The 23850-nt window shown below is 45.1% G+C and overlaps 1 protein-coding gene across 4 annotated transcripts in view; it reads left to right on the plus strand.

Annotated features, from left to right (window-relative positions):
- Window positions 1-23850, plus strand: part of GRIA1 (glutamate ionotropic receptor AMPA type subunit 1) — a 308685-nt gene that overhangs the window by 194286 nt on the left and 90549 nt on the right. For 3 of the 4 annotated variants that reach the window (XM_061188360.1, XM_061188359.1, XM_061188362.1), the window contains 5 exons: window positions 1678-1839; window positions 3824-3991; window positions 11936-12040; window positions 21360-21470; window positions 22145-22351. In XM_061188360.1, coding sequence (XP_061044343.1) covers window positions 1678-1839; window positions 3824-3991; window positions 11936-12040; window positions 21360-21470; window positions 22145-22351 — 753 coding nt within the window. The remainder of the gene's footprint in view (window positions 1-1677; window positions 1840-3823; window positions 3992-11935; window positions 12041-21359; window positions 21471-22144; window positions 22352-23850) is intronic. The other variant, XM_061188361.1, reaches the window with a different exon arrangement.

Below are 23850 nucleotides of genomic sequence, written 5' to 3' on the forward strand. Positions count from 1 at the left end.
ATGATCCCTGCTCAAATTCCTGCAGTGGGCGGCCAATTATATCTTAAAAAGAAACCCAGGTGATCACAATGCTTTATGTGATCCAGCCCTGGGCTGCCGACTGCATTTCCCACCCTCTCTCTCACTCACTCACTGTGCTACAGTCACACCAGCCTTCTAACTGTTTCTGGAACATGCCAAACATCCTCCGACCTCTGAGCCAGAATGCTCTCCCCCAGATTTCCCCAGAGCTCACTCACACGGCTTCACTTCACTCAGGTCCCCGTGCTGACACCACCATCTCAGGGAGGCTCAAACGGATCATGACTCCGGGGCATGGCACTGCCCTCCCCTCCCCATCCTCTTTCCCCACTTCATCTTCCTTCAGAGGACTCATAGCTACTGCATAGTATACTCTGCTGGACTGTACTCTAGACACTGTGCTACATATTTACTTTTCTTTAATTGAAGTATAGTTGATGTATAATACTATACGTTATAGGTGTACAATACAGTGATTCACAACTTTTAAAGGTTATACTCCATTTATAGGTCTTATGAAATATTTGCTCTGTTCCCCGTGTTGTACAATACATCCTTGTAGCTTATTTTATACCTAATAGTTCGTTTGTTTATGGTCTATCTTTCCCACTAGAAAGTAAGCTTTGTAAGAGAAGGAAGTTGTTTTTCTCACTATTAGAAGAGTACACTGTAGGTTCTCAAATATGTTCGTTGAATGACAAGTGAGCAAGTGAGCGAAGACCTACAGAAGACCTTAGTTCTGGTCCCCTCTCTGCTACTAAATCAACGAATGACTCTGTAAAGATGACTCTCCCACTCTGGTCTCGATTTCTTTATCTGACAAATAAGCATATAATTTCTACCTTATAAAGCCATAAAGTGAAATGCGGCCGTAGATTTGAAAGTATTGTACACTATGGAATATATTATACAAATACAAGGTTTCTTTTCTAAATTGAAGGCTTCCTGAGTTTCAATGAACTTTACCAAATGGGGAGGAAAGTTTCATTCCCAATAAAAAACGCTTTGCGGATATGAGAACTGATCAGGCCTCACTGGCTAGAGAAGACCTCAGCTGTGGCACAGGAAAGAGCACAGGGGGAGGGGTAATCAGCATCCAGCCTCTTCTAGACATGCTGGTGACCTTGGGGAGCCCTCAGGCGCTTGCCCCTGATGGACTTCAGATTCCTCTCCTCTCAAATGGGTGGAGAGTGGTGACGGTAGAGGAAAAACCTCCCCCTCTTTTGTTTTTTATTCTATTGCATATCTGTGTCATCATAGTAATCTCAGCCACCATTTATTGATCACTCTGCACCATGCACTTGACGTGGATCATCGCACTGCTTTTTCTCCCCCGCCTCCTAACCTCCATTATTCATACGAGAAAACATCAGGGAACTTGGTCCAAGGTAGTAACTCACAGCTGTGAGTAGCAGAGCCCACCCTCCAACCCAGGCATGGCTGGCTCCTGAGCAAGTGCTCTTAACCACTGTGCTAACTCTGTGCACAAACTAAGTGATAACAGAATTCAGAAGGGAGGGAGACACAACTGTCTCTCCATTAAGTCGGTTTCACCTTAAGTAGGAACTGGGTGGAAAAGGCTGTGATTCTGTAACATGGTTAAATGGATGTATCCAGGCAGCATATTCTAACTTCTTTCCCTGCCTCTCCACCCAGGGTTTCATGGACATTGACTTAAACAAATTCAAGGAGAGTGGAGCAAATGTAACAGGTTTCCAGTTGGTGAACTATACAGACACCATCCCGGCCAAGATCATGCAGCAGTGGAAAAACAGTGATGCTCGGGACCACACCCGGGTGGACTGGAAAAGACCTAAGGTAAGAGGATGGGCAGCAGGAGGCAAAGGACCAGCCTGGTCCCTCTGCCTGCCCTAGATTCCTGGGTAGTGTTAGCCTTTAGATAAGCATAGACTTTCTAAGAGGAACAAGTTAAGCAAAGTGTATCCGTAAAGACCGAGGGTACGGACAATCCAGAATGACAGTGGTTTTAACAAGATAAATATTTTGATTTTCTTTCATATAAACAAAATTCAGAAGTCAGCAATGCAGGGCTTGTGTAATGGCTTCACAATCATCAAACACTGAGGTGTGTTCTATCTTCTTGCTCTGCTATCCTCGGCATATGGCTGCTACCTTATAGCCCCAAATGGCTGCAGAAGCTCCAACAATTACCTCCCTATTCTACCCAGCCAGAAGGGAAAAGGAAAATAAAAATCAAAACTGCTTCCTATAAGAACTCTTTCCAGAAGTCACACACAGATCTTCCCTTTACATGCTATTGGCCACATCTTAGAAACCTACCCCAGCTACCTACAGGGGAAGCTGGAAAATGACGTCTCTACTCTGGGCAGGACCACCATGTTACACAGCTCCAGGGGGATGCATTTATTTCTTCATGGATTGAGCCTCCTAGATTTGTGCAGTGAGCTGGCCCTTTTTCTAATCAGCCACGTACCTAGCTAAAAATCAAGGAAATTTAACTAAGCAATAACCAGCACATCTCCTTCTCAGAGAGTCTACTACCAATTATCATGCAGACTACCTGTCTCTCACTTCCCAGCAAGGCAGCTTTAAATCCTGCAGCCAAAATCTATATTGTTTGCTATTTGATAATGGCTTAGAATAAGGATAGGGGATAATTTTTCTTTCCCACATCAAATTCAACAGTTTGGCAATGGCTGTGTGAAACACTGTGTTGAGAAGGATTCTGAGGCTAAATTTGTTTATCCACGTCGAACTGTGGATCCTTGGCAACTTTCTCTTGCCACTCGTCAATTTCTTTTTGTGAATGGCAGGCCACTTAACCGAGATGCTTCTCATCCCACTTTTGCTCAAACTGAGTTAGCAATTCAGAAATAAAAACTTATTTCAATATGAGCTTAAGCAAGCAAAATCACAAATGTTCTTTAAAGCAATGAGCAAACCACACAGCAGTTAATTCATTAATATGCGAAAAGCCCACCCAATTTCCAAAAGATTGGAGCTGATTATAAAAATAAAATATAATGTATATACTTTTAAAATAGCAAGAGAATCAAAGTTAAGAACTGGAAAAATACATATACATTCATACTACAACTCTACTGTGAACTTAGAATGTGCCAGAGAACATGCTAGACATTGAGGACAAATTAACGAGGACAGACATGAGTTCCAGTGCCGGGAAATGTTGTTCTGGATTGTTATCCTGCTTTTGTTTCAACATTTTCACCCGCTTTTAGGCGAGAGGGGGATAAAATTGAGGGTTAGCATGAAGAAGCACAAGGGGAACGTTTGCAGAATGTAAACCTGCCACTTGAGTGAACCACATGTGGAAATAATTAAGAGTTGACCCTTCTTGGATTATTCTTTTTTTCTTTTACTGTCACCAGGGATGGTGGAGTAAACTGTTCCTCTTGGCTCCCAACTGATGACTATAACACAGAGAACACCAAGTGGTTTTCCATGGACTGTATCAGACAGATACAGATGTGTTGTATTTAATCTATGGATTCTTTTTCCAGTTGAACCAACATTTTCAAATGGCAAGATTGAACACAAAATTCTAAAGTTCTCTTCTAACGTCACAACCTGCAGTAATACTGAACTCACAATCCAGGGGGGCAATATCGGCTATGAGGTGGAGCAGGAGCCCCCATCTAAGAGGCAGGCACTTCCTGGCTCACGGCTGCTCCCCTCCCCCCCCCCACTCCCCATCCCTGCAGGCATCCTCACCACCGGGAAGCTCCTTCCCAGATGCAGCTCCCACCTGCCTCCCTGTCAGCTCGCTCTGACACCTAACTGTCTCTGTTCCTCCCACTAGTACACCTCTGCGCTCACCTACGATGGGGTGAAGGTGATGGCTGAGGCTTTCCAGAGCCTGCGGAGGCAGAGAATCGATATCTCTCGCCGGGGGAATGCTGGGGACTGCCTGGCTAACCCAGCTGTGCCCTGGGGCCAGGGCATCGACATCCAGAGAGCTCTGCAGCAGGTGAGGCTGGCAATGGCTGCCCCATCCTATGGGAGCCTCACAGGGGATTTCAGCATCAGTTTCAGGTGGGACGTAGCTATTTAAAAGAAAAGGTAGAGCACGCCTGAAGTTTGGACTGCCACTGCACTGTGTCTGTGGCTCTTGGCGTACATGGAAGGTCATGCAGAAATTTGAAAAACAAAACAAAAAAACGCAGTAGTATGGAATAGTCATTCCCGATAGCACAAAAGCTCTATTTTCTGCTTAGGGTTTATGTTAAAAAGGGGAAGCCAGTGATTCTGTATTTGGAAAGGGGACTTGAGATATACAAGGATGAAACTGAACCATTTTAGCAGTCTCTTGGAGACTCCCCCTCTTGCCCTGATTTTCTGGATTTCTTCATTACCTTTGCTTTCTGTGCACATGTCATGATGGGACCCTGAAAATGTTTCTCAGGACTTCTGATTCTATTTTCTTGCTTCTCAGCATTGCAATCATCAATTTTGTTTGCGCTTAACAACAGGTAAAGAACGGGGATAGAAAATGGTCAGGCCCCTCCAATCAGTTGGCTATGCAGAGGATTCTGAGGCTGAATCCAACAGGGGGGAGTATAAATACTCAATTAGTGATATGTCTGCTGTGGAAGCAGGATGAGACAGAGGTACACGTGAGCCATGTATTTAACATTCCTGGTTTAGAAGGTTCTGGGGATTTGCCCAGTTTTATCACTCTCTGAGCTCCTAGAAGTTTCTAGGAGTTTCTAGAAGCACCTCAAGCCCAGGCTGTGGTCCTCCAACTCCTGACGGATAGCACCATACGATGCCTCTCATGCCTCCTGAGAGAGGCTGTGTTTCCAAAGGGGACTGGGCAAAGAGGGCAGTGCTCACTGCAAAGGAATGTCCAAGTATCAGACACAGTGGCAAGCCAGCAACAGCAAGATATTTTGGTGCAAATGCCTCTCAGGATCTGCCCTCCCCATCTAAGTGTTGCCTAGATAAGACCAGCTCTACTTTCAAGACTCCATTCAACAGAAGATGAATTTGGGCTCCCAGGGAAGGAGAGATGCATTTCTGAATGAAGGAGAAATGTAGAGCAAAATGTACAGCTATTCCCATTTGTTTTCCAGCCACACGTGCACAGCTCTAACAATTTTCACAACCTGGAGAAAGAGACAAGACAGGACTATCACAGGCTGTTCTTCAGCTTGGATGAATTGCCTGCACATGGAATATGTATTATACTTCTGTCCTTTGGAATGAAGTGAAGCAGCTGCCCTGTGACTACACGCAAATGGGTCCACCCATTTGCCCTTTCTGCCCTCCCCCTGTCTCTGCGCAGGGTGGTCCCGAATCGCTAGGCAGCAAGAGCAGACACCCACCAGCTTCAGAATGATCGCCAAAGGTGCCGTGCCCGCCTTCTGGCTTATTTAAAATGCTCTTCCAGACCCCACAGTCGAGACAGATTCTGTTTGCAGTGTGAAGCTAGTTTCAGGAGGTCCCACGGACTTGCCCTCAGCTTCACAACCCTTCTAGCTCCCTTGCCTCTCCCATCTTAAGGGCATCCCTGGAAGGATATCTTGATGCCATCGTGACAGTGATGAAGCCTGGAGACGACGTGGGTGGCAGGAAGGGCACTGAATCAGGAGAGCTGGGGTCCAGGTCCCGCTGGGCCCCTGAGTCTCTGGGTGACCTTGAAATACTCATTCAGATCTCCTACACCCTTCCCTTTCCTCATCCATGACAATGAGGCAGTTAGAGAGACAACTCTTGGGTCTCAACTGGCTTAAGAACTCTAAGGATCTAATTGATTTTTTCTTATGCTCTAACCCACGTCTTTCTGGTTGTAACATGCTCAGGCTCCTGCTCTGCCTTCAGTGGGGTTGAGAGGAGGCAGTTGCCTTAGTCAAAAAAATAATAATCTCTATACTGTCTTGAGTCAAGACATGGGTGTGTCAGTCAGCTGCTCCTGAGAGCCTACTCCGTGCTCTGGTCTGGGGCCAAGCTCTGGGGACAATAAGAGAAGTCAAGACCTGCCCTCAAGAGACTCCCTTCAGTCTCTATTGGGTGTGGACGTAGGGCAGGGAGAACTAGCCACAAAACAAACACAAAAATAAAACCAACATTCTGATCTAAAAATCAGCTGTTCAAACTGATTACTTTCAAATCTTTGTTAATCACCTAGAATCACAAACATGTATTGCTGAAAGAGACCTGAAAGATTACGACTCCCATTTTCCCTTACATTATAGATGAAGCAGCTGACCTAGAGTAGGCAGTGACTCAGCCGGGGTCACACAGCAGCTTAGCAGCACGGGCTGGACCAGACACCCATCCAGGGCTCTTCTTCCTGTCCCACCACTGTCCTGTGGCCCCAGGGGCCTTTGCTTGTACGCACTGAGCTCCAGGGCCTTACACACACACTCATGGCCACTGTCCAACCATCTCACCCTCAAGACCCATCTCTTGAAAAAGCCATGCCCCTAGGGAGGAGCAGTGTGCCTACAGTAGACTGGGTAAATCCCAATGACATTCGGTCCTTGGAACCCAAGGTTGGGGGCTCGAGTCTCTTCTGCCCTGCCCACTAGCCTTCAAGTCACACATGGGGAGGGACCTGTGGGTCAGCTTGTGGTAGAGCTGGGATGTCTGTGAGTTAGGCCAAGAGGAATTAGCACATTATTCTAAAAATAATGGTAATACCAGCTATGATATGTCCAGGGCTTACTATGCAGAAGGTTCTGAACATATTTTACATGTTTGATCTCACTGAATCCTCAATATAACCCTCTGAGGTAGCTGGTTTTATTAACTGCGCTTTATAAATGCAGAAACTGAGCTACAGAGATTTTTTTTAAATTTCCCAAAATTATACAGTTAGTGGTAAAAGTGGGACTCCAACCCACATCTCCTTGCTACCTCACCCTGTCTCCATAACTGCTCTGCTCTGAAGCCTCGAAGGCCCAGCCCAGCAGGTGAGACACAAGCTATGGCCCAGCCAGCAACAGCACATGGCCCTGGGTAATATCTACATGCCCCCGCTCCCCTCCACCCCACTATAGTTTCCCCAGCCGCAGAGTGAAGACAATCAGCCTGCCTGCTCCCTGCCTGACATCCAAGGAGCCATTCAGAATATTAATGAACCCACATCCTGGAATTCCTCGGCGCTCCAGGAAGGAAGAGGCATGAGGGCGCCCATAAGTTGGCTTCTGGCTGGCAGAAAAGATCCAGCTCCCCAAGTCAGGCTGTTAGCATTTGGGGGGGTCATAGGCCCTTTGAGGATATGATGGGAAACAAAGCTTTGTACTCTTATTCCCAGAAAATGCACACACATATTTTTGCATGACCAGGAGTCAGGTGGACCATAGACACTCTTAGAAGCTCAGCTAAGGACCTCAGTTGAAGAATCGCTGCCCTAAACAAGGATCAGCCCTCTTTCCTTTGTGTTTGCAATCTGTCAGTCAATGACCACGCCCATTGGAAGTGAAGGTTTACGTGGCACATTGCTAGGTGAGGTTGGGGCGAGCTGGGCAATAGGGGTGTAAGACACAGTCCATACCTTTCAGGACTCAAGACCCAGTGTTGAAGGAAAGACAAGCTCCTGACAAATAATAGCCACAAAGGTATAGATTAAGGGCTAAATAACACAGCCAGGCTCTTGGTGCTATGGACTGTCAGAAAAGAATGCCATGACTGAGGAATTTGGACATTACCAGGCTTCCTGTAGGAACGAAAGTGGGGCTTTAAATACGGTGACCATATAATTTATCATCCAAACTTAAGAGTGAAAGGGAGAGCTATTACCAATTATCCCAGAACAAGACATGTAAACTGAAACGATCCCAAGCTAACTGAGATGGATGGTCATTCATGCCTTAAAAGAAGGGTGAACTTGAACAGAGTGATTTGGGTTTTGGAGGGTCTGGGTGAGGATATAAATGATACCAAGCAGAAGGCTAGAGTGAGGGTACAAGTGAGGACTTGTGGGCATCGTGCTTGGCTGTTAGCGTGTAGGAAGAGAAGAGCTGGGTTCACACCATGACTCCACCAAGCACTATCTGGGGGATCCTGGATTAATTGCTCCACTTTTCTGGCATTAATTTCCTCATCTCTTAAATGGACATAATCCTCTTAGCACTGCCTCCCTCACTGGCTTGTCACAAGGCTCAAAAATATTCTTTTAAAAAAAGGGATAATATATAAGCTTCTTTGAACCTCAGGGCAACTGCATGAGATAGAGCAGGATTATTCTTCCCATTGTTCAGGTGGGCAAGTGGAAGCTCAGAGGGGTCCTGAGACTTAACTTGGCTAGTATAACCAGAATGTGGTCTACTGGGATCTAGCCCGCAGGCTCTGACTTCCCACACCCAGTGAGCATTCAGGAGGAGAGGCCAAGAGAACAGATCCACCTCACGGCAGCCACAAAAAGGCTGTAGAAGCCCCCGGCCCAGAGCATCTCCGCTGCCCCCCCTAGGGATGGGGATGGAGGAGTCATCAGGGTTGATGGCTCAAGTAGTAGAAACACTAACCAGCAATCAGCGGGCACCAAGCAGGAAAGAAAATTTATGCTTCAGCATCTCATGGGTGGCAGACTCTGAGCTGGCACCCAATACCATTTACAGGAAATCCAAGGTTAATTCTCCATCTTTCACAGGGGGAGTCAGCAGGTGCCAGGACAGTGATGGCAGGTCCAGGAGGCAGGAACTAAGGGGAAACTCCAGGTTTCCCTCAGTCTGACCCCTGTCACCCCAGCATGGGGGCAGGGGGTGGGAGTGGGGAATGAGGGCCCAGAGGCTCAGTCCTGATGGATAGGATGGCAGTTTCCAGACGTGCCCATAGCATATATTTCTGAGAAGCTTATTCCTCTATGAGTCCAGACTGTCCTCATAAATGGTTTGGGGCTAATCCATTCTCTTGACCTCTCCTTGCTCTGCCATCATGGAACGGTAATTCTGGGACATCTTCTTTCCCACTTTAATTTATCTCAGGGTGTGTAAGTCTTGGCTTCTCCAGCTAGACGGCGAGAGCCTTCAGCTGCTCCAGGCCTCTCCTGATGTACTGTGAATCCTGAACCCAAGTGCCGTGACTCTGAGTCTCAGTAATCCTATCTACAACATTAGCAAAATAACCTCTGCTTTTGCTACTCACTGGGTTTCTGGGAACATCAAATAAGCAGCATCTTGTGAAAACATTGTGGCAACACAAGGGGCCCTCGGGTCACAAAACTTTGCTGCTGCTGATTTTTTTTGGAAACTGAGAAAGGCATGTAAAAATGACAGTGAAAAGACCCTCATTTCTGCTGAAAGAATCCCCTGCTGTGAGACCACAGCTTATCAGACCCAAGGCTTCCATGTTAAATCTTCTTCTTTGCCATACTGCTTACCCACTGTACACAGCACAGTAGTAGTAGTAATCATTATCTTCATCATCATCATCACCATCACTTAGATAACAGACACTATTCATCGAACATTTATGTCCCAGACAATATGCAAAGCACTTCAGTCCTTTGAGGAGGAAACCAACAACAGATAGGCACAGTGACTTGTACATGGCCACATAGTTAGGAATTAACAGAGTGCAGCCTGGGGAAGGCCCAGCTGGAATAGAGGATAGCAGTCAGTAGTAGGCCTGGAGAACACACGCGCTATACATCTCTGTGTCACCCCTCAGAGCCTAGGACAGTAGCACTGTCCTCTGTTTGAGAGGCCACTTGGTGTATTAAGTGAAGAAACCAGAATATGTCAGAAGCTCTGGATTTCAGGCCTGCCTTGGACACTTGTAAGTCCTAAGTCTTGAGCAAATCACTTTACCTTCCAGAGTTTAGGTTTCTCTCATGAAAGTGAAGATCCTAATCTCTCTCTAACTGACCTAGATCAGGGGGTTGCTATGAATGGAGATGAAGTCATACGTGTGAAAATGCTTCATAAACGCTTGTAAAATGGTGGTAGTATTAATAACACAATTAGTAATAATAAAAATAATAGCTGGCCTTTGTTGAATACTCACCATGGGGCAAGCATTGATCAAAAAATATCTCATTTAATCTGTAAACCAACCTTAAGACATAATTAAACCTAATGGGTCTCATGAAACAAATGAGGAAACTGAGTCATAGAGACAATATGCAATTTGCTATATGAATATGGCATAATGATAATTAGTATGACATGAATGACATAATGATAATTAGTATGACACTTGATACCAGCACAAAAATAGATGCCCATTTGAATCATTAATGACACTTCTGTTTCTGCAAACCATCTGCACGTCTATCCCAGTTTGTTTTTCCAAATGAGTCACATAAGTTGGTACACAGCAATGAATGGGAAGCTAAAGATGGGCAAGAGACGACCAAGGCGAGAAGGTGAAGCTTCTGGTGGATTGGGATTGCTCTCTTCTTATTCTTCGTAGCAGGATTGGTACTTTGCTTCCTCTTTGAAAAGCAAAACCAGCCTAGACTTTTCCAGAGCATGAATTTCTCCAGATTTCATCTCAGAGAGTGAAGAGCTTGGTATATAATTTGTTCAGTGCTGTGGGCCTGTTGTAACCTCCCCACTGGGACTTCAAACCAGGAGCTGATGGGAGGGTCAGCCTGAGAGGAGACATATACACACACACACACACACACACACACTTTTCTTTCTTTCCTTCTTCCTTCCTTCCTTCCTTCCTTCCTTCTTCTTTCTTTCCTTCCTTCCTTTCTTCTTTCCTTCTTTCTCTCTTTCTCCCTCCCACCTCCGCATCTCAAATACACACACACCCCAGCTATTCTTATACCTTCTGAAGGCAGAGGGACTGATCATTCACTGTCAGAAAATGGTAACACCCTGTGAGGCTTCCTTTTAAGCTATTTGAAGAAGGGGGAAGTAAATAATGCTGGGTTAAAGTGCCGGGTTCATATTGGTTACAGGTTCAGGCTCATGTCACTGGCCTTAGGCCAGACTGATCTGAGGACACATGGTGGATCATCATTGGACAATGTGATTTCTTACACTCAAGCCGATGATACACAGCTAGACTCATCCCCAGTTGGAGGGTGGATAAATTTTATTGGTCACCTCCAGAGCAGCAGGCTTGGTTCCAAAGGCCTTGGATCCCCCATGTTGACTACTTGGCCTTTAAAACGAACTTGGAGATAGGAAGCCATGGAAGTTTAATCTGTCTCGTTTGTGGAGAAGTCCCATGCAGCGTATTTGGGGGCTTCCAATACGCATCTTGATTCCACCAGCTGAGACCTGTTGAAAGGCTCTGGTCTTATAAAGAATCTCCTCAGGTGCTTTAAAGTTTGCACAACACTTTCACATTTGCTGTGTCGTTTAAGGTAGATGGGGCAGGAAGTTTGAGACTTAGAGAGGCAAATTGCCCAAAGTCACCTGGCTGTTCAGAGGAAAGTTGGGGTAAAATCCAGGTCTCCCAATTCTAGGTCTTTAGGCTCTCAAGTATTGTAATCCCTGGACTCACAAAGGAACTAAGAAGCCATATTGAGGCATAGCCCAAGGCATCACAAGGCCAGCTCCTGGTCCTGCGTCTTCTCCTGACTCACCAGGGATGGCACACCAGTCTCTTCCTTTGTAGGTCTCCTTCAGTTTCTACATCTGAAGGTGTGCACCTGAGGAGTGGTCTTTCTCACAGTGGTAGTCCTGATGGGGGAGTTTGACTGAGGATGGCACAGAGATTTCCTTTCAGGATCTACTTTGATCCATTGTTACTGTTTGCCTAAAGCAATGGGTGAAAAAGTTTTCAGGATGAATTTCAGTTTAGTAGGCAAGAGAACTGTACTCTAACAGTGATGACTGCTACAGGCAAAGGAGTAGAGAAGTGTTTAGTATTGATGCTACTCCAAGACCTCATCCCACGTAACTTCCTCAGGTTCTGGACTTTCACTTCAGCAGAAAAAGCAAACCGATGAACAAACATGAGGCGCAACGTCAGGGTTCACTGGTCACCACCTGGCTTTCTTTTCCAGGTGCGGTTTGAAGGCTTGACAGGAAATGTGCAATTTAATGAGAAAGGACGCCGGACCAACTACACCCTCCATGTGATCGAAATGAAGCACGACGGCATCCGAAAGGTAAAGGTCCCTTTGCCTCAGTTCCACAGGGGGGAGAGGGCTGAGCAGAGGCTCAGGCCAGAGCTGAGGGCCTTGGAAGCCCACTTTCCTGGACTGGATCTCTTAGAAGAGACGCAGGCAATGAGGATTCTAGCCTCAGCTCTGCCACTAACCAGCTGGGACTTTGGGCAAGTCAGTTCCTTCCTCTGAGAATCGAGGAGATTAAATGGAGATTAAAAAAATCTCTAGCTTTGTCTTGGGGTGCTTGTGAAGATCCAAGGGATGGGAAATTACTGTGAAAATATAAAGCAATAGATGTGTATAAAATGCCCCTGCTGCTCCTATAGGATTCCAAAGTAAGAACTTGAGAATGATGATTTATTGAGGAAGTGAACCATCTTCTCCTGATCCACACTTGGTCGTATCCCCTCTACTTTCCACATAGAAGTATAAGTGAAATTTAGTTTGTGTATATGTATGTAATGTATAATATGTATGCATATTAAACATTTTAGAACAACATTCAGATCCTTGGAGAAAACATTCAGAATTCTACCACACTCTGTGTGCTCTGGCCTCTGCCAATTTCTCTGACCTTGACCCTTGACACTCACTTCCTTCCTCCTTCCACTCCAGTCATTCTGATCAACTTTCACTTCCAGGAATATACTATGTTCTTTCTCACCTCCCAGCCTTCAAACGTGTTCCCTCTGCCTAGGACTCCCCCTACCCCACCACTTTCTTTTGCCTGGCCAATTCCTCCTCAGCCTTCAACACTCAGAGAAAATGTTACTCCTCAGGGAAGCCTTCCCTAGGCTCCCTTGTTATGCCTCATGGCAGCCTCTATTTTACTGTCCATGGCCTTCATTACATTCCTAGTTCCTTGGGGTGGCACAGCGTAGTGGGTAAGAGGCATTGCACATATGGTATAAAGCTAGTAGGGTGTCATGGATCAGAGTATTAGCTCTGGAATCCTGGGACTCAATCCTGGCATCACCACTTACCAGCCTATGATTCTGGACAAATAAATCAGGTTCTTTGTGCCTTAAGTGGGGGTCACCATAACAATGTCAATCTCATAGGCTCACTGAGAGGATTAAATGATCTAATGGGTGCAGAAGTTCTGAGGGCTGCGCCTGGCACATTGAAGACAGGGTCTTCATCTCTCAAACTTGATGCTCTCTATGCCTGTGCTGTCAAATACAGTTGCCACTAGCCATGGATGGCCATTTAACTTTAATTCTAAATAATTAAAATTTAAAAGTCCCTCAGTTGCACTAGCCACATGTCAAGCGCTCAGTAGCCACAGGTGGCTAGTGGCTGCCATACTAGACAGCACAGATGTATTCAATAGATCATTTCCATCATCCCAGCAAGTTCTACAGAACAGGTCTGCTCATGCTTTCTATTCCCAACCTGTGGAGGTCCATGATGCTCTGGGTGGTTTGGTGAGATACACTGGCAGAATGGTTATAAGCTCAGGCTTTGGAGACAGACACGACCCGAATTAAGTCTCTGCCTTACTCTTTACTAGGCACGTGACCTTGAACAACTTAGCCTCCCTGGATCTCAGTTACATCATCTCCAAATGGAGAATAATGCCCTTTACCTCACAGGGTTGCCATCAGCACTGAGTGAAACAATGTCTGCTACCCGCTTGCCTTTATCAAGGGATTCCCAAAAGTAGCCCCTGGCATGGAGTGGACATTCAGCTCATGTTTTGTTTGTTTGTTTCAACTGCCTTCTTTAGGCCACAGGGATTTTTATGTCAGCCTTGATTTTGAGTGAGTCAGGCTGTGCAAGCCCATGGAATGGATAAATCAGCAAATAGAAATTACAGAGTAACCTTAAAATCCACAAGCAAATCGTTGCGCTTTATTTTTCAGATCCTGGGGCTGTTTTTCAACTTACTTTCCCATGACTAAATCCTTTCCTAGAATGTGGGCTTAAGCATCCTTTGTTTACGGGGAATCTGACTTTCAGACAATCAATTCCTCCACATCTGTGGCTTCAGGCCTTTTACTCAATCAGCCACCTAACAAAGTAATTTCTCAGATTCAAAGTAATTTCTCAGATTCACGGTGACCTCGTTGTGCTGGTTTCAGTGAGCAGTGCCTGGCCTTACCTGATGAAGGTAATAGAGGGGCTACTGCTGCTTGACCGGGGGCCTTGAGGACTCTCTCCTGATCTTTAGGCACATATCCTGGTCACCGATCTGCCAACACACCCTCTAGTTATCTGGGTCCATTTTGACATCCTACTGAAATGTGTGTGCTCTACACATACATCCATCAAATGCTTAGGATCTTCAAATGCCAGAATGGGCACTGGCTCCACTAAAGCTAAATCCTTGGGAAATCCCATTTAGAGACTCCACTTCACCGTGGGGTGCTGATTTATGGACCTCTATCCAAATAAAATACCTTGTCAAATTCAAGTAGGATCACAAATTCTGGTAACTGGCTGCCAAGAGAGAAGCGCAGGAAAATTCTCGAAGGTCTTTCATGAAGGGACCATCATTGTTGATTTAACCATCTCTGCCCATCACTACTGGTCCTGTAGCTAATTTTGGACTTGAAATGGCCAAGTCTCATTTCAGCTTGATATGTGTCCCCCTGCCGTGCCCCAAGTTTGTCATCCCCAGTTCTGACCCAAGTATAACTGGAAAGGAAAGACTGGGCAGGGAAGAAAGTGACACAAAGTCCTACTGATGTCAATGCACAGCTCTCCAGTCCAGATGTCCTTTGGAAGTTTTTTCTTTAAATCCTTGCCACCCAACTTTGGACATACTGAGACCTGGTGTAGCTCTAAGACAGAGCTTCAATCCAACCACTTCTCTCCATTTCCACTGCTGACCCCAGAGCCCAAGCCACCTTCCACACCTGCCTGACTCACTCAGGAGCCTCCTTACCAGTCACTAGTCCTGCTGGCCATGTTCTTGCCCCTCTAGAAGGCCATTTTCCCCACACAAGAGCCAGGATGATAATTTTCAAATATACATCAGGTTATATTGCTTCTCTGCCTAAAGCTTTTGACTGGCTTCCTACTGCAGGTAAAATATAACCTTGTCTTGACCTTCAGAACACCAGACGCTGCGTCCCTCTGACATCAGCTCTTGCTCCTCCTTCTCTGGCTCATAACTCCACAGCTACCCTAGCACCTTTCTGTTCCTTTACCCGACATTCTCAATCACTGTAGTTTCATATGCAGTGTCTCTCCTTGTCACTCAAGTTTGGCCCAAGCAAAGTCACTTTGGAGAGGCCATCCCTGACCAAGCTATCTAAAGTGACCCCCAGCCACCCAGCACAATCCCATTGTCCCAATTTTTCACAGTGCTTATCCCTTCTGATATATTCTTGTTGGTTTACTGATCTCTACTGAGGTTGGTAAACTTCAGCCTGCAGGCCAAATTCAGCCAAATGCCTGTTTTTGTACAGCCCATGAGCTAATGATTTTTACATTTTGAAATGGTTGAAATAAATCAAAAGATGACTACTTCATGATATGTGAAAATTATATGAGATTACAATTTCAGGGTCCATAAATACAGGGTGTTTTTTTTTTGGAATACAGCCAAACTCATTTGTTTAGGTATCGTCTATAGCTGCTTCTGCACTATGACAGCAGAGATGAGTAGTTGCTACAGAGGTTGTGTGACCTGCAAAGCCTAAAATATTTGCAGTCTGGCTCTTTAAAGATAAAGTTTGATGACCCCTGGTCTGGATATATATTGTCTTTCTTCCCCTCTTCTCCACCTCCTTGCCCCTAAAATGTCAGCTCTCTAAACACAGGGACATGGTTCTGTTATTTATTGTATCCTCAGTGCCTACAATATATTGACGCATAGTAAGCACATGCAAATAAGCGGTTGTTCATTAAATGAGTGGGTAGTGTATTGAATGTTGCTGGGCAACCAGGGAGCATACTACTCTGGCCAATATTTCCATAGATCTGCCAGCAAATAAGAAAAAAAATTGCTGGCAAATTTAATTAAAAAACACCTCAAGCAGAACTCAGATAAAGTTAACACATAAACTTATGAAGTTCAAATTCTTGAAGTGTGTTAGTTAAGATAACCCTAGGCGCAATAACAGATAAACTCTAAAATCTCAGCTGTTTAATGCAACAAAGGTCTCATTCTTGTTCACCCAGTGACCAGTATGGGGGCTGGGGGCTCTGATTAAGACTCAGGCTTATGGAGGCTCCACTGTCTGTTTGGGTCTTCCTGGCTATCAACAGCCAGCTAACAGGTGAGGAAGAAAGATATTACAAACTATGCTGGAGATTTGGGGGAGTCAGGCTAGGAGAGATGTGCATCACTTCTGCTGCATTCCACTGGCCAACCCAATCACCTGGCCCACCTAGACATATGGAAGGCTGGGAAATGCAATTGCTGTCCAGGTAGCTACTTCCCACCATACCTGTATGCTATGGAAGGCGAACAAGAATCCTTGGGGGTCATCAGGTTGTCTTTGCCACAAGAGACATCTTCCTTTTTAAAAATTTATTATAACGGATAACATTTTTGGAGGTCAGGGGCTGTGTCTTCAGAGGAAGCTTAGAGCTAAAAATGTGTAAATTTGATTTGATGACTATGCAAGGTAAATCAATTGAATTTACTGTTCAATGATCATCTCCTTTTTAGACTTCATTTACTTAAAAAAATCTAATCTATCATCTAGACTCATTTCCTATATTCAAAAAATCTTTAGAGGTAGATGGAAAACAGGAGATCAAAAATTATAACTGGCCCCAAGAGAAGACCTCTCACTGTCAGAATTGTTTAAATCCTCTCCTGAACGGTGGGCCCCAATTTTTACCAAACTACTAGCTCTGATTTACTTTGAGACAGAATCAAAGTTCCTACATATCCTCAGTAGAGAATCAAAGGGCTATATAATAATCCAGCCCATTTCTCTAAGAAAGGGAAATTTGCTCTCATCTCTGAAGTGCAATGTCCCTTCAAAGATCTTTGCCAGCTTTCTTTTCATCAAAATGTGGAACGAGATTTCTCAGCCTGCTAGCTTACATGAGGGGCAAGCTGGGTTTTGGCATCACCCTGCTCTTCTGACTGGCAATAGTTTTTATTTCCCTACAGAAGGGTTAGGAATAAAATAAGCTTGTTTACAACATTTAACTGTTCCTCTAGTTTTTGATATAAGCCAAGCTAGACAATAATTTTTATAGATGCCAATTTAACATTAGTGCTATAATACTAGCTCTGAAGGATCCCTATTCTTAAAAATTAAAATCTCTTTCTAAGCCATATAAATCTGGTCTGTACAGATTTATCTTGCTTTTTTCCCCTCTCTTTAATCAAATAACTTGAGATTTTAGAGCAGTGCTTTGTGGGTTTTGCACCATTTATCCTAGGACATTCTGCATGTAAAGAGGGTTATGCTGTCAAATGAGTTTGAGAAATACTCCATAATATATACTTCTTTTGGAGATTGGCAATGTTCAATAGCAAAGTGAAACTGAAATGTACTGCAGTATAGAAGCCTGTTAGCCTTCAATCAGGCATTACCCTACTGGATATCATTTTTTAGTTTACTGGCAACTTAATATGAACCACGCACTATGCGTATTGTTGTCCGTACATTAACGCCTTTGGTTCCCACAGCAGCCCTGCGAGACAGGTACTCTTGTTGTATCCATTCTACAGAGCAGGGACTGAGGCCCACTGAGGTCAAGTAACTGGCCCAAGCTCATACAGTTACTAATAAGAAAAGTCTACCTTTTAAACCAGGTCTGTCTGATGCCAGAGACCAATCTCTGGACCATCAAGCCATCACTTTTAAAAATAATACCTATGAAAACACAATAGATTTTAGAGAACTTGGTTGCATGTCAAAGAAGGCAACTTCCTCAAGGCTGATGGTTGTTGAGTTTGAACAACTAAGAACACCTAAACCTGTGACTAATCCTGAAGAGGGAGAAGGAAGAAAGGAAAGAAGGGAGGGAAGGAAGAAAAAGGAGGAGGAAGGGAAAGAGAAGGGCATGAAAACACCATAGCATCATCTACAGGGGGAAAGAAAATGGCAATTACATTTGCTTGATCATCTCCCAAGTGTGTATTGATTATATTCAATAACTTTACCTTTGAAGTCCATGACCTGGCTCCTATGCCCTGCCACTAATCTGCTATTTAATCTATATAAGTTAGATCATCTGATCTCCCAAGCCTCAGTTTTCTTTTCTATAAAACAGAGAAAATAATCCCGAGCCTGTCTATGCTATTTGCATAGTGTGAGGAGCAAAAAACAGTTAAGTGTTAGGAAAGTAGTTTGGAAATTCTTTTTTTAAACTTGCCCCACGATATGCTACAATAATGGTTTTAAATAGTTATTTTTCAACGAACGGGCTCCTTGTGAAAATGAACTCTTAAGGGGAATCTCAAAGCGTGAAATAGATTAAAAGCTGAACTGACTATTGAAGCAAGGGTGAGGAACCCAGAGCTTTCCCCCTCTTCTCTGACCCCTCATCTCCCATGAAAGTGGTGAAGGGCCTTTACAGATGCCCTAGGGTCCCATGGAACACTGGCCTAGCAAAATGGGGGAGGCAGGACTACATCCTGGTTTTGAGCAAGTCCCCTAGTCTCTGAGCTTCTGTTTCCTTCTCTGTAAAAAAGGAAGAGGTTGGAGGAAATGATTCTTCAGGCCTCTTTTGGCTCTGATATTCTGGAAATCTAAGTTTCTGGTTCTTGTGTCATTAGAGAGACATGTGCCCTTCCAGGCTGACTGAAAGTGCCCCACAGAGGCAACATGGTACCCATGCCGGCATGAGGGCAAATCTTGACCCAGTGTCCTGAGAGACAGCCCCCCCTGACCCCCTTCAGGCCTCTGATCTGTCTCAGCATGAACAGGATCCACTGTCTCCATGTTGGATGCACTCATTCTCTCAACAAACCTTTCCTGAGCTGCTTCTCTGTGGTACAATCTGTGGCTCTAAGAAAGGGGTCCTAGAACGAATAGACCTCTAGCTTTGTCCCTGAGAAGCCCACAGCATCGTGGAGAGATGGGGACAGACATGCCAACAGCTAGACCATGGGGCCAATGGGAACCAACACGAGGCACTCAGGGCCAGCTGGCAGCCTAGCGAAACACAGAAGGACACGGCCCCGCAGTCAGCCTGCCCGGCTCCGATCCTGGCTCCACGACTCTCCTGCGGCCTTGGGAAAGTTACTCCACTTCCCCTACATCTCAGTTTCTTCACATGTAAAATGGGAGTGGTAATTGATTACCCACCTCATAGGTTTTTGTGTGGATGAGAGAAGTTAAAACATAAAAAACACTTAGAAGAGTGCCTAAAACACAATAAGCACTCAATAACTGTCAGCTAATATGATTCCCAGCCCAGGGCTAAGTCCTGTCTCAGAAAGAACAGCATCATGATGAAAAGCTGCCCCTGGAGACAGATGACCACCATTCCAGGCTGAGCTCAGCCACTTCTCAGCTGCATCACCACCATCACCTTGCAAGTTAACAAACTCTTCTAAGCCAGATGAACTGGCACAAAAACTATCAAACACAGCCTCTGACAGAGCAAGAACATGATCGATGTTGGCAATTATTATTATTGTTGTTAATGGCAGTGAAATGGCAGGGAGAATTGTTTCTTTCTAACTGAGGGGACTGGGAAAGACATCAAGGTGAAGGTGACATTTGAGTGGACCACTGGCATGTGCCTTGGATTTTGTGAACCTGGGCTGACTTAGGAGACCTGCTCCTCCCTCTGCACATGCGCTTCAGTTCTCCTTCCTGTTTGCCCTTTACAACTACAGCCAGCGGAATGACCACAAAACAAAACACAACGGTCTAAAGATACATAAAGACAGGGACTTCCCTGGTGGCGTAGTGATTAAGAATCCATCTGCCAATGCAGGGGACATGGGTTTGATCCCTGGTCCGGGAAGATCCCACATGCCGTGGAGCAACTAAGCCCGTGAGCCACAACTACTAAGCCTGCATGCCACAACTACTGAAACCAGCGCACCTAGAGCCCATGCTCCACAACAAGAGAAGCCACCACAATAAGCCCATGCACCGCAACTAGAGAAAGCCCGTGCACAGCAACAAAGACCCAACACAGCCCAAAAATAAAAGATAGATAGAGATAGGGGTGTGTGTGGAGTATGGGGGGGGGGTGTGTGTGTGTATTAGCCACGCCATTCTGCTCTTCCCAAACCTTCCATGACTCCCTGTTGCCTTCAGAATAAAGTCTACACCACTTAGCCTGGCCTTCCAATCCCTCTGCTACCTAGACCCAAGCGCCCACTGCCCTCTTGGACTAACCCTATCCTCCACTCAGGACCCACTGAACTTACATATCTCGGCAGATTCCCGCCTTCCCATCTTGGCTTATCTTCTCTCCGACCTGACAGGTTTGGACTCAACCCTTCCATCCCTCGTGACTTAAGCCTCACCTCCTCCTGCTGCCTTTTTCCCAGCATAGGTTCCATACTTGGCTTCTGCTTCTCCAAACTCCTTAGGCTCAAGCCACCTGAGCCACTCACTTGTCACTTCTGGGGCCACGTGCATGTGTGTGTCTTGTCTTCCCAAATAGACTGGAGGGATCCTCAGAGCAAGGACTCCGAGACTTCTTTGTATCTTTCCCAACCCTGCCACAATACCACCAATGTTTTAGCTCGGAGTCTTACACACAATAGGGATCCAATAAGTATCTGCTGAAAGACCTTGGAAAATGAGTCAGTATAAATAACTACTAATTTTTTTTAAAAAATAATGTTGTCAATCAGTATTTGCAGGCACGACTATATTCTCAGTATTATAATAGGTCAAACATTGGAAATAAGAGAAATGAATAAATAAAGGATAAAATAACCATCACCTAGAAAGTTAAATCCAGATGGAAAAATACAGTTCACCTAAAAAGAAAACAAAAAGAATGTCAGGTTTAAATCATATGATTCCAACTACAGCTCAGAATGAGCTCAGGAAGAGAAGGGTTACTAGGCATGGGGGAAGGAGGGGTTTGGCCTTGTGAACAACTGCAGGGGATTAAATCTCTATGGCCCTGACTCGCATTGTACATAACAGTTTAGCTGCATCAACAGTTAAACCCTCGCCCCTTAAGAGGCAATTTTCAGGCTTACCCGTCATGATGAGGATTTTCATGGGGTGGGGATGGGAGGACCTAGAGAGCATCTTGTCTCTTGTTGTTTATATCTACCAGTACTTCAGAGCCTGGTGTGTCCAGGATTGCTGGTGTGATGCTCAGCTCCTTGATTTCCTGTCTGGTGTTGGCTGGGGGGACCCAGAGTGGGCCATTCCTGAGGAGCCTGGCTCACCTTATGTCACCACCTTCCTCTCTTTAACAGATTGGTTACTGGAATGAAGATGATAAGTTTGTCCCTGCAGCCACGGATGCTCAAGCCGGGGGGGATAACTCAAGTGTCCAGAATAGAACGTACATCGTCACTACAATCCTGGTGAGTACTCAGTCCTTCACGGAGGTTACCTGGGATGTGAGATAGACCAACACAAAGGTTTTCCCGGGAGTGAAGGCTGGTCATTCTTCTTGCCAAAGCTGTGTGGTCGGTAGAAGAGGAAGTAAAAAAGGAATATCCTGAAAGTCAGAGGGACTTTTGCTCTCTGGCTCTGCCATGATTTCACTTTGTGCTCTTGGATAAGTAAGTTACTTACCCTCCTTTGAGCCACAGTTTCTAATGTATATAAAACATAAGGATGAGACTAAATTGTAGTGGTTCTGACTCTACCCTTCCTTAGTAGAAGCCATTTTCAAAGCAAGTTCCCTAAAGTCCAGCACCTAAAGTGAGTATAAGTAAAGCTGTTATGATTTTCAGTGATGAGACAGTTGGAGCCTATTTAACGGTTATTCCCCCAACACCTCCAAAAAAATACAAGAGCTCCTGGAACAACTTGAAAAGCTAGGCATGGCGTCTCAGTGAAACATTCTATTTTATCCTCAACCCAAGAAGTTTTGTAATGGGGGGAGCAGAAATGCAGGAAGTGGATTTAGGGGCCAGAGAGACTTCCCCAAAGTTTAGCAATGTTGGAGACGTCCTCCTCCGCCACGCCAAAGGCCTCCCTCTGCAAGAGTGAACCCAGAACCCACATTCTCTGTCTCCCATTTCTCCACCAGGAAGATCCTTATGTGATGCTCAAGAAGAATGCCAACCAGTTTGAAGGCAATGACCGCTACGAGGGCTACTGTGTAGAGCTGGCAGCAGAGATTGCCAAGCATGTGGGCTACTCCTACCGTCTCGAGATCGTCAGTGATGGGAAATATGGAGCCCGCGACCCTGACACAAAGGCTTGGAATGGCATGGTGGGAGAGCTGGTCTATGGAGTAAGTTCCCTACAGGGTGGGCAACTGGAAGCGGAGGCAGAGAGGTTGACAGGAAATCATTTGGTGGTTGGCTGGCCCTGCCCATAGATGCCTATTAGACCCCATGATTTAGTATTACCGATGCCGAAAAGATGAGGAGTCCAAAAATCCCATATCTTAAGACATTTTTTGTTCAGGTTCCTGGTCCCAGCTACTTCAGCCAAACTCAGCTCAGTCTTGTGACTTCAGTTGATCATCATCCAATACAGGTGATAGCTTAGCTTCAAGATCAGTTTTCTCGAGGCAGACCGCTGAGTTGTTACTTCCCTGCTCAGTCCCTTATGTCTCCCTCAATATGAACTTCTTCCCTGGTGTTGGGGGTAGCCTGGATACAACCAAACGTTCTAGTTACTTGCCCTTTCTAGCACCTTCCATTTCAGCCAAACCACCCTGAGTCACTCTGTTCTCTAGTCCCCTTCCATTCTGCACCTCTAAAAATCTTACCCTTCCCCCCAAACCTGTATCAAATACTACTTTTTCCAAGATGTCATTTTGTTCTCCCCGTAACAGGTATGGGGAGAACCCTTTTTAACTGTTGTTGCCTTCCTTGTAGAATTTAGCTTCTGCTTCTTTTATGGCTTACCCTGCCTTATATAACAGTTATCTGTGAATAGGGATTGGTCTACTCCATTCACCACACTTGAAATAAGACCACACACAATTGCTACAAAATCTTCAATAAACTGAAGGATTTTGGAGAAGCCACTGAATGCCCTGAATTGTTTTAAGTGTTTAAGGAATCATTGAGAAGTAAAAGAGCTGATCCCTGTCCCCAGGGATCTTAACATTTTATGGGGTAGAAAAGACAATGAGAGAGAATGGTAAGACAGCAGAGAATCAAGGTTCAGGCAAAAGGCTAATATGAGTGTGTCTAGCCATCAAGAAAGATGTAGAACTTGAACATGGCCATATTCAAATAGAGAGAAAGGCAGCCCAAGAATTTCTAAAGTATAAACTATGGAATGGTGATGGAAATAAGTAAGGTATGAAAGGAGAATGAGAAAACACTGATGATTTTTGTAGAGGGCTTGGGATGAGTAGTCAGAGATAAGTCTGAGTAAGAAATGACAAGGGAAAGAGTGTGGATTGATTCAGTGGGCACTGGAAGATCATGAAGGTACTTGAGTAGAGGAACAACAAAAGGCAATGGAAGAAGAATCCTGCCACCACATGCAGGAAGGAGACTACCACAGCTTCACTCATAGAAATCAAAGACTCCAGGCTGGGTTTCTGAACAGAAGCATATACCGAGCCCCAAGCCGGTGTTGAGTTCTGGTCAGGATGAAGCAACCATTTAGGAGGTTTTAAAATCTCATTGTCTCAGATCAAGGCAATAGGAGTCATGATGGCCATGAGAGCCATACAAAGGGAATTCAAAGAAGAAGGAAATGGAACAAAGAAAATCCTTTCTAGGAAGGTGGCTTTTGAGATGACCTGGGAAGATGGTTAATGAGTTGAGA

Source organism: Eubalaena glacialis, chromosome 4, assembly GCF_028564815.1.
Source record: "Eubalaena glacialis isolate mEubGla1 chromosome 4, mEubGla1.1.hap2.+ XY, whole genome shotgun sequence".
Taxonomy (NCBI): domain Eukaryota; kingdom Metazoa; phylum Chordata; class Mammalia; order Artiodactyla; family Balaenidae; genus Eubalaena; species Eubalaena glacialis.